This window comes from Momordica charantia, unplaced genomic scaffold (genome assembly GCF_013281855.1).
Source record: "Momordica charantia cultivar OHB3-1 unplaced genomic scaffold, Mcharantia_2.0 BLBB01000081.1, whole genome shotgun sequence".
NCBI classification, from domain to species: Eukaryota; Viridiplantae; Streptophyta; class Magnoliopsida; order Cucurbitales; family Cucurbitaceae; genus Momordica; species Momordica charantia.
In genome coordinates this window covers 23,028-41,071 of record NW_028275237.1, presented here as the reverse complement: position 1 = coordinate 41,071, position 18,044 = coordinate 23,028, and the positions used below count along the sequence as shown (strand labels likewise).

The 18,044-nt window shown below is 43.0% G+C and overlaps 2 protein-coding genes across 2 annotated transcripts; one reads left to right on the top strand and one right to left on the bottom strand.

The window, feature by feature from the left end:
- Positions 1-218: 218 nt before the first annotated feature.
- LOC148207782 (putative fructokinase-4) lies at positions 219-4,133 on the bottom strand. The gene is made up of 4 exons (XM_088118287.1): positions 3,646-4,133; positions 2,137-2,469; positions 636-752; positions 219-548 (listed from the first exon to the last, which is right to left on the bottom strand). Exons 1-4 carry the CDS (start codon positions 4,039-4,041, stop codon positions 414-416), a joined length of 981 nt encoding a protein of 326 aa, XP_087974413.1. The 5' UTR covers positions 4,042-4,133; the 3' UTR covers positions 219-413.
- Positions 4,134-7,636: 3,503 nt separating this feature from the next.
- LOC148207781 (uncharacterized) lies at positions 7,637-8,800 on the top strand. Its single transcript, XM_088118285.1, has one exon. It carries the CDS (start codon positions 7,637-7,639, stop codon positions 8,798-8,800), a length of 1,164 nt encoding a protein of 387 aa, XP_087974411.1.
- Positions 8,801-18,044: the final 9,244 nt, after the last annotated feature.

Here is an 18,044-nt window from a genome sequence, read left to right as displayed (position 1 = left end):
GTTTGAAAGTTTATACTAGTTACAAGATCATAGCCGACCAGTACCAAAACATTCAAATCTAGCCAATACAAACTCTTCGCTCTTTGAGATATCCTTGCAAATTAAGGAGAATATTCGTAACTAGCAACAAATCTTGAAAAAAAAATCAACTAGTAGATTAATCTCATCATTTATTCAAGTGTTGCAATGTAGTGAAATAAAAATTTATGGGTCAAAAGTTGAAATGGAAACTTTTTACCATACTTTAATTAGGCTACTGTATTTATCATGCTAGAAATATAGTCTAAAATTATTTTTACAATTTTATACTTATGCCTGGAAAAAAAGAATGAGAATCTAAAAAACTAAACCAAACCCAAAGAGAGGAAAAAGAGAAAAGAAAAAAAAAAGCTAAAAGAAGAAGAAACTGATTTCTACTTAGAAGAAGCCTTGATCAAAGCTGTGGCATCAGCCTCTGATGGAAGAGCTGGGATTGCTCCCTTCTTTGTTGTGGTTATGGCTCCACATGCATTTGCAAATCTCAGCACCTCCCTCAGCCTCTTCTCGTCCTGCAACGCAATATCATTCTCAAAACCCGAGCAAACAAAACCAACTCTAAGACCCCGTTTGATTGATAACTATAAAAGATATAGTACCTCGAGAATTGATTGGTCGTCTACAATCTTGCAAAGAAGGGCGCCGACGAATGAGTCGCCTGCTCCAGTTGTGTCCACTGCTTTTACTTGGAAGGCATCCACCGTGCCACGGAAGTTCTGTATTTTTTGCCAAAGTGAAACGAGAATTAGAACGATAGTTTGCCTCTCTATTCTACTTGATTAGAAGAATACTTTTTATCATTCAAAAGTCTATGCCAAACTCATCTCAACACTTATCTACCAATGCTATCGAAGTATTTGCTTCATAAAGCACTTTGCAAAAAAACATTTCAAACTTTACATTCTGATTCAACATTCACAATTGCGTTTTGTTTCGACTAAGATAGGAGTTGGTGATTTGATAGTTGGTGATTCAAATTTTTAATCTGCAGAGAGGTAAGTAATGATCTTAGAGAAAGTAACTATTTTGACGGATTGAACTATGCTAGAACTAGCAGTAGACAAGTATTTGGCAATTGGGCTGTTTTTCGACAAAGAAACAATGGGCAAGACATGATACTGACAGGTAAGAGATTAGAAAGAAAAAATGGTAATTTTCCAGGAAGAAATTATGGACACAATGACCCTACGGATCAAAAACCACACCTGGCCTACAACTCTATGGCTCCACAGTAATTAATGTCCACCATATGAAAAAGGTGCGTTACTCGGGAATCTAAACTTGGTAGGTGTAAAATTTTCATGGGAAAGTATGTGAAATTTTCTCGGGAAAGTGGAAAGAGAAATATTGAGATGGATAAAGATGCCAAAACTAAAACTCTAACAGATCTGTGCAAAAAGTTCTGTTGACGTTATCAGAACACAGGGATTATCAGGAAACAGCTATGCAATTCCTTGATCCAACCACCACTAGAAGCCAATCACCAGGCTTTTGTTGTAAGAAATATTCTATGAAGATGAAGACAAAATTTACCAAAAGCTTGACAGCGCTTTGAGTTCCATTGGCTCAAGTTACCATACTGAATTTGATCTTAAATATATGACAGGATCAAAACAGAGCAGAAGTAAATTTAAAAACCAAACCAAAACCAACATATCAATTAAAATACATTCATCTAATTCACATTAAATTTCAGAAAAAAGAAATCAAATACTCTTGGTTTCAAAGCATTGGGGGTAGTTAGACAAACACAAACAGGGACAGTGAAATTTGAACAGAATTGTCACCAACCCATTGCAAGTTTTCAACCAGTAGTCCACAATTTCAACTAACGATGAGTGAATTTTAAAGTAAGATTAAGTTACCATTTTGCCCCTATACTTTTGAAACTCCCCTTTTAGTCCAAAATGTCCATCGAACTATAACCCATGTATAGCTCAGAGCTCATACCATCATAGTTTTTATGTTAATTTCCACCAACTAAGCAAACAATATCATATGAATATGCCTCTCAAATTCCTTGCGTGGACTATTTCTTTCAAGATGTATTGATGAACTAAGTTCAATAAGTACATTTTAAAGAGATAAAAATGAGCGTACCTTGGTATAGTATTTGCAGCCCTTCTCGCCGAGAGTGACGAGGAGGAGCTTCAACTTGTCATGCCACAGAGACATGGCGGATTCATCGTCGATCTTGTTGCTCTTGGTGAGGAATTCGAGCTCCACATCGCTGACCTTGATGAGATCGGCTTTGTCCCAAATGCTCTTGATCTGCTTTCGGGCCTCATCCTCAGAGGGCCACAGTGGCAGCCTCAGATTTGGGTCGTACGAGAGAAGAACACCTGCTTTCTTTGCCTCTTCCATTGCCTTCATATGGGCCGATCTGCACGGCTCCACGATCAAGCTTATCGATCCATAGTGGAATATTTTCGCCTACACAAACCCAAATTCTATAGTCATACATTTTGATTCTTTGATTTACAACAATTCCTCAAATTTTAGATGAAATACCCAATGAGATCTATCATACTAGAACCAACCCATATTACAATTTCGAATAATTTCTCAAATTGAGCAGAATTTAATATCAATGAATTATCAAAAATATTATACTAAGGCATAAGTGTTACTGCACGTGACGCATGGATTACAGAAGACAACCAATAAATAAAATAATCTAAGATTAGCTTTCAATCAAAGTCAGAAGATTTAAATTTTTGAAAAGTTCAAAAACGCCATAAAATAATTAACAGAAAAATTAAGAAAATAATACCCAACGCACCCCCTCGTCACGGCGGCTTGCTAGGAACCACTATCTTTATGAGCGAAGATTAAGACATTTTTTTTTCTTTTTAGTCGGTGACGTTACTAAATAATCAGAGTCCCCACACTCAAATCATTTATTAAATCAAAATTTCACTTTTTTCCATATCACGCCCCGAATACGACAAGGCAATAATAAATCAATCCAGAAATGCAGAAAAGAGGGAAAAAAAAAGAAAGAGGAAAATTATATCATTATGGTTGACGAACTAACAACTTAATTTCCATAAAACCAATTATCTTTTTATGGGCATGATCATTAATTCATTTAATTCGTATTGGTAATTCACAACATCAATTTCAATATCATAAAACCCCAATTTCTAAAATACAGAGAATACTTTTCTTTTCCAATAAGATCAAATAATCGAAATTTCAATGTTTTAAATTCAATTCATCTGCAAAATATGTGACAGATAAGAGAGCCCTCCGCCAGCAACAGCAACACGTGAGAATAAAGTCCAGCAAGCACGTGAGGGGGCGCCCACGTCATCACATAGACGGGTAAAATTTGGAATTTCAGTCAGGTGATGACGAAATCCCGAAATTACCCATCATTGATATCATATCACTGCTATTCTAGATCTATGAGTAGGGCCATTGATTCAAGGGGCCCCACTTTATTATAGCTGACGTGGCAAACTAATGTGACTGAAAACTGGCGCGTGAGATTAAAACGCTCGATTCAGTCCAATTTTTTAATAACAGGAAAATTTTCCGGGAAAATTCAATCGATGAGAAAATTTATGGCGAAGGAATCTGAAGGAAAGTGAGAGAGATTCTTACGGATCTGATGAGTTCGAGATTGAGTTCCTCCGGCTTGAGCAGCATATCGGCGCTAGGGTTCCGGTAGAACATGAACTCACGCTCCCCGTCGGCGCGTAGAGTCACGAAGGCCAGGGCGGTTCTGGCGCCCTGATCGAAGCAGATTCCGTCGCCGGAGACGCCGTTCTCCTTCACGATTCCGGCCAGCATATGCCCGAACTCATCATCGCCGAGCTTTCCGACGAAGGCGGCGCGTCCGCCGAGGCGGCTGACGGCGATCGCGACGTTGGCCGGAGCGCCGCCGGGAGCCTTGAGGAATCCCGGCGCCTCCGCCAAGGAAACGCCGGAAACCGTCGGAACGAAATCGATCAACATCTCGCCGAAACTCACGATCAAGCCGCCATTGTTGGGAGCCATCGAAGAAAAAATTCTAGAGAGAGAAAGTAATTAACGAATCTGATCGGAGAATTAGAGAGAGAGAGAGAGAGAGAGGAATTGGATATGGAGATCGAAGATTGGGAAGACGGTATTTATAGAAGGAAAAAAACGAAGCGTAGTCGTAAGAGGAGTAGGAAAAATCTATAAAACGGATTTAATTAATTAATTAAATAAAAGGATAATTTGAATTATCAGGAAAAGAAAAAGGAAAAGGTAATCCGTATTCTAATTGTAAACAGATTTAATAGAAATTAATTTTTCTGCCAAAAAAAATTATATATATATATATATATATTCGTTGAGTTTTTGTTTTTGTTTTTTCTTTTTGAGATATTTAAATTTTTGGTTTGTCAATGGGGCCCACCAATATTATATGAATTTTCCTTTTAATTTCTAATCTTTTGTTTGCTTCAAAGAAAATCAAGATAATGATGTTTTGTTTCCCCCTCACATGATAAATTGATTTTATTTATTAATTTATTTCCTTTTCGAACTTAAACCAATTATTTGTATTCTAAAAGAATGAGTCCAACTTAAGTCTTTTAACATTTGAATTGGATTTGGAAATAATTTTACGGAACATTTAGTTGTGAAACAGAATGAGAGTGAAGATATTTTGAAGATTTTGTTTACATCGTTAGACTTTTGAAAAAGTTTTCCAACAGTCAATAATCATCTTCTAAAATCTTGTTGGAGTAAAAAAAATTAGGAAATTTTGTTTCAAAACGAGTGAAGGTTAAACCAAACAACTAGTTAAGCTACATATCTTAGATTTTAGGTTGACAGTAGAAACCGTCATCAAATACTTTGTTGGATGATCAATATATAAATAGATGACCTCAATATTCTATAATCAAGTATCTCATCCTAACTCGTTCTTAATATTAACGTCAAACTAATACTGACTTGATCATCAGAGTATTTATCTCTCTTATGCATGTTTTTCCTCGTTGAGTAACACTCAAGCTCGTTCCTATCACTTACTTCAACCAGCTCCGACCTAAACTGAAAATCTTTATAAACACGAAACAATAGGTAGTGGTGTATAAAGTAAAACGAGTAACTTATTTAATACCAAAAAAAGGATCTAATGTAGTATCTTGATAAGTTTAATATAAATTTCAATAGTTCCTCGGATCATCCTAAACTAAAAGCATTTAAGGTAGTTGCTCAAATGTGCAAAAGATACACATATAGATCTTACTGGTAGATAATTGGGATGAATGACACAAACATTCGGTTAAGGTTGCCATAGGTTTGAGTATTCTATTTGACCATACCAAGATAATAGAACATTACAAAAGTTGCACATGGTTACATATTGGTTCCTCAATTGATTTAGAAATATGTTTGAAATGGTGCATATTTAATTTTGAAAAGAAAAGTAGGTAAAAAATTATATTAAAAATGTGTTTGGGAGTTGTATAAAAGGTTTTTGGTCCCTGAGTTTGAGGATAGGTTTCAATTTCGGACCTCTAAAAAATAGTTCTAAAAGGTTTGGGTTAAACTTCAGTTGAATGCTGACGTGGTAACGGTGAGTTTGATATTTTATAAATTTTATATTATTTTTTAATTATATATAAAATTTTAATCATTTTTCCTCCTCATTTTTCTATCTATTTTTTTCATCTTTCTCTCTTCCCCCTTCATTCTCCCCATCGTTTTCCCTCCCCCGATCTCTCCTTCTCTCTTTATAAAATATCTTTCAATGAAAACCAACTTGTGTAGTGCATGAAAACCAACTTCCTTTCTTTCTTCTCCGATCTCTACACCGTTCAATAATCAAACTATACTCGGAAACTTCTCTTTCATTCAACTTACTCATCAAAAACTTCTCTTTCATTCAACTTACTCATCAATTTTTTATGGTTCGTGAAGGGATGTGTTTGGGGGAGAAAATACCTTGGACACGTGGAGGACGGCTATGGCGTTTCAAGATGACTCATGAGTCATGCCCAACTCGAACCGCCGAAATTACCACCACTAGCATTGACAGGTGCTAAGTATAAAGGGCCGAGGTGCGACCTGGTCAAGGTCCGATCTACCGGGAAGCTCGGCAGGTCCGATGTGAGCAACTGTCAGTGGCGTGATTATCGGGTGTAACCGTCGGTCCCGAGATTACCGGGTGTAACCGTCGGTCCCGAGATCACCGGGTGTAACCGTAGCGAGATCAACGGGACTAACACCCATAAGTAGAGGACCTCACTCCACCCTCAGGTATGGTTTTTGACCTCGAACTAAACTGGGAATCCGACCTATACTGACTTGATCGTCGGAGTGTTCACCTTTTTGTGCAGGTCCGCCCAAGTGTTCAGATCGGTCCGGAGACCGAGTTCGAGCTACGATCAGAACAAACACTGTTGTGCATATTCTTGCATAAACATTTGGCGCCGTCTGTGGGAAGGACATCCGAAGTCATCCCGACCTAAAAACATACGTAAAGATGGTGCATCCAGCAAACTCTGCCAATACGACAGAACAGAGGGGTGTGAACGCTGACAATGGCCCTTAGCGAGACCTTGGTGCGAGAGTAGTCGAGGACCAGGTCCGAGCAGGGCAAGAGGATGATCTGCCGCGCAGATCTGCCCGTCATGCGAATCAAGAGCTACCACCTGCTCACCCGAAACCCTCAAAGGCCAACAGAGGCCGAGGAGGGACGTCGAGAAAAACCTCCCAAAGGGCCAGTCAGGGAGCAGACCCCGAAGCTCTGTCTACTCTCCAGCGCGAGTTGGATGATATGCGCCATCGATTGCGCACAATGGAAGAAATGTACGCCGAGGCAAAGCGTGCTAACCGAACTGCGTCTCCCTCTATGGCCCCGGGCGCACCCGGAGAAAAGAGAGCTCCATCTATCCAACCTGGCGATCGCGAGCCCATTCCCAACGATGGAGGAGTGGATTACAGCTTGCGGGATAACGATCTAAGAAAGCATCTCACTGAAAAGAAGAAGAGAGCATCTTGGGAGCCGGAAGACTCTTCTTCCTACTCCCGAGAATTCTCCAATTCGAACCTAAAGGCTCAATCAAAATACAAGCCTCTAGCACCAGAAGCTGTGGTCACTAGGGAAGAGTTCGACCTGATGAAGCACAAGTTTGATGAGCAGGTCGAGGCGCTTAAGGCCAGGTGCGAGAAGAAAGACTGTTCGTTCGACGATGGCGACTTGGGAGAATCGCCATTCACCGCGGACATCCTGGAGGCTCCAATCCCTCCGAAGTTCAAGACTCTCGCCATGAAGCCCTATGACGGGTCTAAGGACCCTAAAGACTATGTTGAGGTCTTCGAGGGCCTCATGGACTTTCAAACGGCGACAGATGCGATCAAATGTCGCGCCTTCCAGATCGCGCTTACCGGCAGCGCGCGCTTGTGGTACCGAAGACTGCCGGCCAGGTCGATCTCGACCTACTCCCAGCTAAGGAAGGAGTTCATCAGTCAATTCTCCTCTCGGCATTATGACAGAAAGACAGCGACTCACCTTGCCACCATCAGGCAGAGGGAAGGAGAGACGCTGAGAGAATATGTCACACGGTTCCAGGAGGAGCAACTTAAGGTCGCGCACTGCTCCGATGATTCGGCCATGTGCTACTTCCTCACCGGCCTGGCCAATGAGACCTTGACAGTAAAACTTGGAGAGGAGGCTCCAACCACCTTCGCCGAAGTATTGCAGAAGGCGAAAAAAGTCATTGATGGACAGGAGCTACTCCGAACCAAAACTGGCCGACCTGAGAAGCGGATCGACCAAAAGAAGTTGAACCAGGAGACGAGGAGGCCTGATGTCAAGTCCAAGGATAAGGGTCCATCCTCCTTCAGTAGCAGAACAGAGTACCGTAGGACGGAGAGCGGCCCTACCCGGAGCCGACCTTATGAACGGTACACCCCAACCACCATCCCCATCTCCGAGATACTCACGAACATCGAAGAGAGCGGGATGGAAAAACTCCTCAAGCGACCTGAGAAGCTCCGAGGAGACCCAGAAAAACTTAGCAAAGACAAGTACTGCCGCTTTCATCGAGATCACGACCACGATACGACAGGTTGCTGGGAATTGAAGCGCCAGATTGAAGAACTCATTCAGGACGGCTACTTCAAAAAATTTGTGGGCAAACCGAGAGCGAACTCGGTCGAAAAGAAAGAGGAAAGGAAGCGTTCAAGAACGCCGCCTCGCCGGGATGGCCGACCTGTGGTCATCAATACTATTTTTGGGGGTCCGAGCGGGGGCCAGTCTGGAAACAAGAGGAAAGAGCTAGCTCGCGAGGCCAGACGCGAGGTATGCATCATCAGAGAGCAGAAGCCCACTTGCTCCATCACTTTTGGCAACGCCAACCTGGAGGGGGTTCACTTGCCTCACAACGATGCATTGGTGATCGCCCCTCTGATTGATCACGTCCTGGTCCGAAGAGTGTTGGTCGATGGAGGCGCATCTGCCAACATCTTGTCCCTCCCAACATATCTGGCATTAGGATGGACCAGGTCACAATTGAAAAGGAGTCCAACACCCTTGGTCGGATTCTCTGGAGAATCGGTCTCCCCCGAAGGGTGCATCAACTTGCCGGTAACTATCGGGCAAGATGATACCCAAGTAACGCAGATGGCCGAGTTCGTGGTGATCGACGGCAGATCAGCCTATAACACCATTTTCGGGAGACCCGTCATCCACTCATTTCGGGCCGTCCCCTCCACACTGCATCAAGTCTTGAAATACTCAACCCCGAATGGGGTGGGCACGGTCCGAGGTGAGTAGAAAACCTCACGGGAGTGTTATGCATCCGCGCTCAAGGGGTCGGCCGTATGCGCCCTGGAAGAACAAACGAATCGTGGCAAGCTGCAGGAGTCAGAGGCCGACCTGCCAAAGGAAAGCAAAAGGCAGTTCTCCCCGCCAATAGAGGAGCTCGAGCTCGTTCCTTTACTTAGTCCCGAAAAACAAGTAAGTATAGGAACCAAGCTGGGGGCCACTGACAGCGAAGAACTGATCAACTTCCTCAGGTCTAACTCGGACGTCTTCACGTGGTCTCACGAGGATATGCCTGGTATCGACCCGAAGATCATGGTGCATCGCCTCAACATAGACCCATCATTCCGACTTATAAAGCAAAAAAGAAGACCTGTAAATAAAGAGAGAAGTGATGTAATTGTTGAGGAAGTAAACAAACTCTTGAGAGCTGAATATATACGAGAAATTATGTATCCTGAGTGGCTCTCTAACGTGGTATTAGTTAAAAAATCCTACGGGAAGTGGAGGATGTGCGTGGACTTTACAAATCTAAATAAGGCATGTCCAAAAGATTGCTTTCCCCTTCCGAGGATCGACCATCTCGTGGACGCAACAGCCGGGCACGAGCTACTCACTTTCATGGATGCCTACTCCGGATACAACCAAATTAAAATGCATTTGCCAGACCAAGATCACACCGCGTTCATAACAGACCAAGGTCTGTACTGCTACAAGGTGATGCCTTTTGGCCTAAAAAATGCGGGTGCAACCTACCAAATGATGGTAAACAAAATGTTTGCCAAGCAGATCGGTCGGAATATGGAAGTGTATGTGGACGACATGCTTGTCAAGAGCAAGCAGTCAGAGTCGCATCTTTCCAATCTGACCGAAGCTTTTGGAGTGCTACGCAAGTACCAAATGAAGCTCAATCCGACCAAATGCGCTTCCGGAGTCTCCTCGGGAAAATTCCTTGGTTTTATGGTAAATAACCGTAGGATTGAGGCTAACCCAGAGAAAATAAAGACTCTAAAGCAACTTCAGTGCCTCAATGGCAGGATTGCAGCCTTGAATAGGTTCGTGTCAAGATCGACGGACAAGTGTCTTCTGTTTTTCAAAGTTCTTAGAAAGAAGGGATCGTTCGAATGGACAGAAGAGTGTGAACAAGCGCTGGGACAGTTAAAAGACTATCTCTGCTCGGCACCTCTACTCGCGAAGCCATTACCAGGGGAAAAACTCCATTTGTACCTAGCGGTATCTGCTAGCGCCGTCAGCTCGGCACTGATCAAGCAGGAGGGTGCAAGCCAGAGCCCCGTTTATTACACCAGTAAGGCCATGACCGAGGCCGAGACCAGATATCCCCAAATGGAGAAGCTGGCCCTCGCTTTAGTCACCTCGGCCCGAAGACTTAGGCCGTACTTCCAAGCGCACACGGTCGTAGTACTTACAAACTTGACCCTGAAGAATATCTTCCTTAAGCCCGAAACATCAGGGCGTCTGATGAAGTGGGCATTGGAATTGAGCGAGTACGACATCCAGTTTGAGCCCAGAACTGCGATGAAGGGACAAGCAGTGGCAGACTTCATAGCCGAGCTAACGCCACCTTCCGAGCTGAGCGAGTCCGACCTCGCATGGACAATCTATGTCGACGGATCCTCCAACGAGAGAGGGTGCGGGGCCGGGGTCCTCTTGCTCGCACCAGGAGGCGAGCGATTTGAATATTCCTTGCAGTTTGGCTTCCGGACTTCTAATAACGAGGCCGAGTACGAGGCACTTATTGCCGGCCTTCGAATCGCTAGAGCGTTGGGGGCCTCTTGTATTAAGGTCTTCAGCGACTCCCAGCTGGTTGTGAGCCAGATCAAGGAAGAGTACCAAGCCAAGGACTCCCGAATGTAGAAGTATTTGGGCAAGGTCAGATCGTACCTCGCCCAGTTCCGAACTTACGAAGTAAGCCGGGTTCCTCGAGCAGAAAATTCTAATGCTGATGCCTTGGCCAAATTAGCATCAGCATACGAGACCGACCTGGCCAGGGCGGTCCCTGTTGAGATCTTGGATAATCCCTCGATCTTGGAGCCAGATCTGATGGAGATTGGCGCTCCAGAGCCCTCATGGATGGACCCGATTATGGACTTCATTAGGGGCAATTCACCACAAGACCCCAAGGAGCGTAGAAAGTTGGCAAGGAAGGCAGCTCGGTTCGTAGTCCGAGATGGAGCGTTGTACCGACGCGGTTTTTCCCTGCCTCTACTGAGATGCCTAACCCCTGAAGAGGGCCTATACGTCCTCAGAGAAATCCACGAGGGAGTATGCGGCAATCACTCAGGCGCTCGGTCGCTGTCGGCCAAGGTGGTCCGACAAGGATACTATTGGCCGACTCTCAGCCAGGACGCCAAGAAGTTCGTTAGAACTTGCGACAATTGCCAATGCTACGGAAACGTAATCCACCAACCTCCCGAGCTGCTCACCCCCATCTCGGCCCTGTGGCCATTCGCGCAGTGGGGGGTAGACATTATTGGTCATTTCCCTTTGGGCAAAGGTCAGACCAAGTTCGCTGTGGTTGCTGTGAACTACTTCACAAAGTGGGCCGAGGCCGAGGCGCTCTCCCACATAACGGAATCTAGAGTCACGTCCTTTGTATGGACAAATATCATATGTCACTTTGGTATACCGAAAGACATTGTAACAAACAATGGGAAGCAATTTGACAAGGCAAAGTTCAAAGATTTTTGCAGCAAGCTTAGCATAAGTCACCTTAGCTCCTCCCCTGCACATCCGGAAGCGAATGGGCAGGTGGAGGCAGTCAATAAGATCATCAAGCGAGGCATCAAACTTAGACTGGATTCCAAGAAAGGCAGGTGGGCCGAAGAGCTGCCAGAGGTTCTATGGTCATACCGGACCACCCAAAGAGTGTCGACGGGTGAGACCCCATTCTCCCTGGCCTTCGGCTCCGAAGCTGTAGTCCCAGTTGAGATCGGCATGCCATCTGACATAGTAGAGCATTACGAGCCCACAGCAAATGGGGAAGAGCTGCTCCTCAACCTCGACTTATTGGAGGAAAGAAGAGAAATGGCCCAGCTACGCCTGGCGGAATATCAAGGCAGAATGGCCAGACATTACAACGCCCGCGTTCGACCTCGCACCTTCCGAGTCGGACATCTGGTCTTAAGGAAGGTCCAAACCCATGTGGGTACCCTTGACCCGAACTGAGAGGGGCCGTTTGAAGTCAAGGGAATAGTCCGACCTGGGACATACATATTGGCCGATCTGAAAGGAGACGTCTTCGAGCACCCATGGAACGCGGAGCACCTGAAGCGTTATTACCCGTGAAATGACAAAATGGTTCTCAATGGACATGTACAAACTTTTTCAATAGGATTATTGTCGGAATAGATGAGATGATTTAATTTCATGATTCCGAGTTCGACCAGAAATTAAATGGGGGCCACGGACTCCCACACGATCAAATTCCAGCAATCGCTTAAAATTCAATCCTCAAAAACCTAAGGGTACGAGGTGCGATGTCAAAACCACTGATGAACTTAAAATTCAATCCTCCAAAACCTAAGGGTACGAGGTGCGATGTCAAAACCACTGATGAACTTAAAATTCAATCTTCCAAAACCTAAGGGTACGAGGTGCGATATGAAGGACAGCTACGGACTTAGGATTTTAGCCTTTTAACGTTTTTAAGTTAAGGGTGCGATGTTAAAAGTCCAGAGTTGGTGCAATGCATTGAATACTAGACAGGGATTCGAATTCAAATGTTTAATAATTTTAATGGAAGGCGCAACCTCAAAGGTAAGAGGTGCGAGGTGACGTTGGCTACAAAGTTTAAAGAAAAAACAAAGAAAGGAGCGATGTTTCCAACACCAAAGTAAAAATGAATAAGAGCTTCTTCATTGAATAGAGAGCAGAGCCAAGGCTTATAGACCTTGCAGCTCTGCCCTAACACTTATAAACAAAAAGAGAAGAGAAGAAAGACAGAGAAAGGCCTCAGCTACTCCCGAGGTGAAGGGACCGTTCGCCTTGCGACCCCAAGAGGGTGATCTCCTAAGAGCCTGTTTGAGCGCCCTCCTGACTGGTGCCGACCTGGTCCTCTTCGAGATCGGAGTAGTCAGAGTCCAGATCTCTGACATACTTATTCACCAACGCTTGGGGGCCAGGGGTGCCGTTAGGCCCAGAAGCCCACTGCTCGGCATACCTCTTCTTCAGATCACTGAGATCGATCTGAAGGTCAGGCATGTCGGAAGTAATGCCCTTCATGAGGAACTTGAAGCCCGCGTCAGAAAAGTCTTTGGCAAATCCGTCGAAGTCAGGATGTTGCCTGAAAGACTCCTCCAACAGGGCTCCTTTGCCGAGACGCTCCTTCGCCGTCTCCAGCTCGGCAGTCGCACGCTTCAGCTCCTCGTCCTTCGCTTCAAGCGCCTGAAGCATGTCGTCCTTCTCCTTGAGGAGTTGGAACTTCTCCTTCTCCAGGCCCTTGGTGATACCGTGGGCAGCTCGGAGCTGGGCCTTGCGTCTGTCCTCTTCTTTCTTCAACAGCTCGGCCTTGGCCTCCACCTCGGCCTTCAGAATGTCCACCTCAGAGTGAGCCCTTAGCAGCTCATCCTTCATGGTGGAGGAAGCAGCCTCCAAGGCAGCAGAGAATTCCTCTTTCTCCCTCGCTGCCAGAACTTCCCTCCCATCCAGCTCGGCCTTTACAGCTAGGGCCGATTGAATGGAAGCAACAAACGCCTGAGAAAAACACCAAGAAGAAACTTAGACCGAGTTATCTGTTAGGTAAATTGAGCAAAATAAAGTGACCGATCTCACCTCAGCAGCGTAGTCAATGGTCCTCTGCAGAACGAACCCCGGGTCACTTACAAACTTGGACGCTCTTCTGAGGCAGCGGTCCAAGCTTGCAGCTGAAATGCGGGACACCTGGTCCCTCACCCCAGAACTTGACGGTTCAATTCTGAACCGTGCCGTCACGTCGGACGTCCCGCCCATCCTGGCTTCAGGATCGTCCACCCGGTTTGCGAAGCTCGCGGGCAGGACCCCACAAGCTCCGACCTCCAAGGGGGAGGTGGTTTTCTTCTTCTTCTTCCTCTGCTTCAGAGGGGCCCCCTCCCCCACTTCCTCGCCCAAGGGCGAGGCGTCCACCGCCTCGGTCTGACCTCTTGGGCGCTTCTCCCGTGAAGGACCTCCAGCTCGATCACTGGGATTGGATCTTCTGAGGCTGGCCCTGCCACAGCAGGAGTTGCAGGTTCCGAACTCTGGGCGGCCTCGAGAGCATGGGCTCGGCCCTTTGACTTGCGCTTTACGTTACTCGCAAATCCGCAAACCATGGCTGCGAAACAAAGAACAGAAAGTCAGCACAATGTTAGAGGAAAAGGGGGGGTAGCGAGCTCGGCATACCTAGTTCGGAGTTCGGCCTTGAAGCTTCAATGGGACGAACTGCAGGGTTGTAATCTAACAGCCCGGACTCGAGCAGCAGCTTGTCGGTCACCAAGGTTCCGACCTTCATGCCCCTCGGAAAGTGCTCCTTGTAATATTTCAGCGTGTCGAAGGAGGCTTGAGTAAGCTCGGGAACTGGCCTGATTGATACTGCACGAGACAAAATCCGAGTTAGACCTGAATAACAAGAAAGGAGGCTTATCATACAAAGCAAGGACTACTCCGTACCTAGGTTCCCAAACCTAGTGGGAACATCAAAGAAGGAACGACCTGACTCGTCCTTTGCTAGCCATTCCCCAGAAGCGTAGAACCACTTCCTCACCCATCCTTTGATGGGGTCAGCCCCTTAACTATACCTCCTGCGCCTTTCCTTGCGCATATATAGTACCGACCAGGCTTCTTGGCTATCCTTTTCGCTTCGAAGCACGCGAGGAGCTGGTCAACATCCAATAGCTCGGCCTCTTCATTGTCCCGAGCTCGTAACCAAAAAAAAATGGCCAAAGCAAAAATGACACCCCACCCATTGGGGGCCACTTGAGCCGGAGCCAGCCCAGTTCGGAAAAGAAACTCTTGGACGAAAGGGTGAAGGGGAAGTCTGAGGCCGTACTCAAACATTTTGAAGTAGAGAGTGACCCATCCATCTGGAGGATTGTCAGCTCTCTCCCCCTCCTCCAGGATCCTAAGGAGGATGTTTTCAGGGATAGCGAACCCCCTACGAAGGGGTCCAAAGTAGTGCTCAGGTAACCTAGAAGGGTATTCCAAACCCTGACCCGAGGTGGAAGCATCACTATCCTCCCCGTCGTCGGAGAACCTAAAGTTTTCTATCTCCTCGAGCTCGGACTCTAACCTACGAGCTAAATCCTCATCGGATCCTAAGTCGCTACTAAAAGAGGACGACATGGAAACTATGTTCGAAAGAGAGTGAGAGGGAAGAGACCGACCTACCAAGGGTTCGAGCTGCCTTCAGATCGAACTCCAAAAATTCAGGAAGCGTAAGGTATGACCTGAGGGATTGGGGGTATTTATACTCATCGGAAAACTTTCCCCACCGTACACGTGTAATCAACGAGCGGCTGGGATCTTCCCAAAATCCGAAGCGTCGGAATATTTGAATATTCCGACGATAAATCTACCGCAACAGTTGTATTTTTCCACGAATAGGAAGTCGCCACGTGTCCAAAGCGAATCGAATGAACTTCTCTGCCAGGTCGAGATCGAACCGGACAGAGAGGGGGTCGATGTTTGGGGGAGAAAATACCCTGGACACGTGGAGGACGGCTATTGGTGTTTCAAGGTGACTCATGAGTCATGCCCAACTCGAACCACCGAAATTACCACCACTAGCATTGACAGGTGCTAAATATAAGGGCCGAGGTGCGACCTGGTCAAGGTCCAATCTACCGGGAAGCTCAGCAGGTCCGATGTGAGCAACTGTCAGTGGCGTGATTATCGGGTGTAACCATCGGTCCCGAGATTACCGGGTGTAACCGTCGGTCCCGAGATCAGCAGGTGTAACCGTAGCGAGATCAACGAGACTAACACCCCCATAAGTAGAGGACCTCACTCCACCCTCAGGTATGGTTTTTGACCTCAAACTAAACTGGGAATCCGACCTATACTGACTTGATCGTCGGAGTGTTCACCTTTTTGTGTAGGTCCGCCCAAGTGTTCAGATCGGTCCGGAGACCGAGTTCGAGCTATGATCAGAACAAACACTGTTGTGCATATTCTTGCATAAACAGGATGGATTATCTTGGAAAGGATTTTAAGGTAGATGACAACAAATTAACAATGAATCATTTTATCATTTTATAAGTTATTATATGCAAGTGAATCAAGGATTGAACCAACTTAAACTTAAAATTTACAAATAGAAGTCATGGAATCATATTTTTGTGGAGAGAGGGAAAAACAGGGGAGGGAAAACAGAGAAGGGGGAAGAGAGAGAAAGAGGGGCAAAAATTACTGTATAAAAAAATTCTATATAAATAAAAATAATATAAAATTTATAAAATATCCAACTCATCATTGCCACATCAACATTTTTTACTTGAGAAACTAGAACTATTTTCTAGACAAAACTGCCACTTTTTGAAATTTGGTAGGTTGGAGGAATATTTGAAAAATTGTGTACAAAATTGAAAAGAAAAACAGATTTAATAATAGAAATTAAAAACAAAAAACAGAAAAACGAAAAAGTAAGATATATATACTTATATGGGTCCACGCGTCGACGGAGCGATATTTGAAACACTAATTTTGATAGATTAAAATAATAAGTTTTGCTAATTTATTATTTCTTAATATTTTTTTATATTTTTATATATTTTTTTGTTTAAGAATGGATTATGATTAATGGGTTCTTTGATTTTATTTTACTTATTTTTCCTTTTTTTTTAACAGGGATTTTACTTCACTTATAATTGAAAAGGAAACTAGATTTAATAATAGAAATTAAAAAGAAGTAAAAAGTAACCACGGGGGCTCTTTGTCAAACATTTTGTAATTATATATTTTGTGGGTTAAATATAATTTTATTCTCTTAATCTTTTACGAATTTTGTTTAATTCTTAGTTTATTAGATTTTTTTTATTAATAAAAATATTATTATAAAACGTAAGATTTATTGGTAAAATAAAGATTTTACGTTAAAATACATTCTTTAATAACTTATTGAAAATAAGTTCAAGGTTAAATTAAATTTGGTTGGTATACTAGCTTGAGCTTAATTTTAATTTAATCTCTAATATATTTTGATTTCTATATTAGCCGACCAAATTTATTATTTAACCAATTAACTATTGGAATGATTTGTTACTAAACATTTTTTTACTAAAAATTTATAATTAAGAGTTTGATAATCAATTCGTTTTCAGTTTTTAGTTTTTGAAAACAACTTGTTTATAACCGATTCAATTTTATGTTTCTGTATTTTATAATCGTTTTTAAATCCTTAGTAAATTTCTTTCTCTAAAAAAAATTCTCTCTCTTTAAAATTTTCATCTCTAAAATATTTTTCTCTCCCCAAAATTTTCATTGGTATATATTTATATTTCTTTCCTTTTTCTAACATATTATTCTCTTTTTTTCTCTTTTAAACAATTTAATACTTTTTCCGAACCTTTATCATTCTCAAATTTCCCATTTTACAATTTTTCTTTATCTATCTAGTCCATTTTTTTTTCTAATATATATATTTTCAAATTTTCTGTTTCTAAATGTTTTCTAATTCGATTTTCTTTCACTTATCATTTTTCCTTCTCTTTTTATTTATTTACCTTTTGTAACAAATATATTTTGAACTTTTTTAATACAAATTTTGTTCTCACTATAATTTTTCTTTCTCATTCTAATTTTTTTTTTCTTTCTTTAACATGTTGGAATTTTATATTTTTTACTTTAACTTTTATCTCGCTAATTTGTTTTTCTAACATTTGTCTAACTCTGTAAAATTTATTCTCTGTCAAATTTCTCTTTTAATAGTTTTTTTTATCTCTCTAAATTTTTATTTCATGTATGGACGACAAAAATTCTCGTAGGGTCGAGTTCTCACTTTATGAACAAAGAATGAATTTCTCATTGTGTCCCGTCTACCATGTTATTTTTTAAATAATTAATATATATTTTATTGATTATTTTACTAAATTATGAATAAATATTAATCTAATTATTTATTCTAGTAAATAATAATTGTTTAGTAAAATAATATAAATTATATATCTTTATTACTTTTTATTTTTTAAATTCTAAAAATAATTTAAATTAATTATTAAAACAATAATTTTTCTGATGAAGATCATTACCTCCAAATAAGGATGCTAAATCTGGACATTGATTTCCG

Coding starts and splice junctions, on each gene's coding strand:
- LOC148207782 (XM_088118287.1), bottom strand. CDS start 4,041: ATGGCTCCCAACAATGGCGGCTTGATCGTGAGTTTCGGCGAGATGTTG. Junction 2,470..3,645: donor ATCTCGAACTCATCAGATCC/GTAAGAATCTCT, acceptor GGGTTTGTGTAG/GCGAAAATATTCCACTATGG. Junction 549..635: donor ACGACCAATCAATTCTCGAG/GTACTATATCTT, acceptor ATTGCGTTGCAG/GACGAGAAGAGGCTGAGGGA.
- LOC148207781 (XM_088118285.1), top strand. CDS start 7,637: ATGTGCTACTTCCTCACCGGCCTGGCCAATGAGACCTTGACAGTAAAA.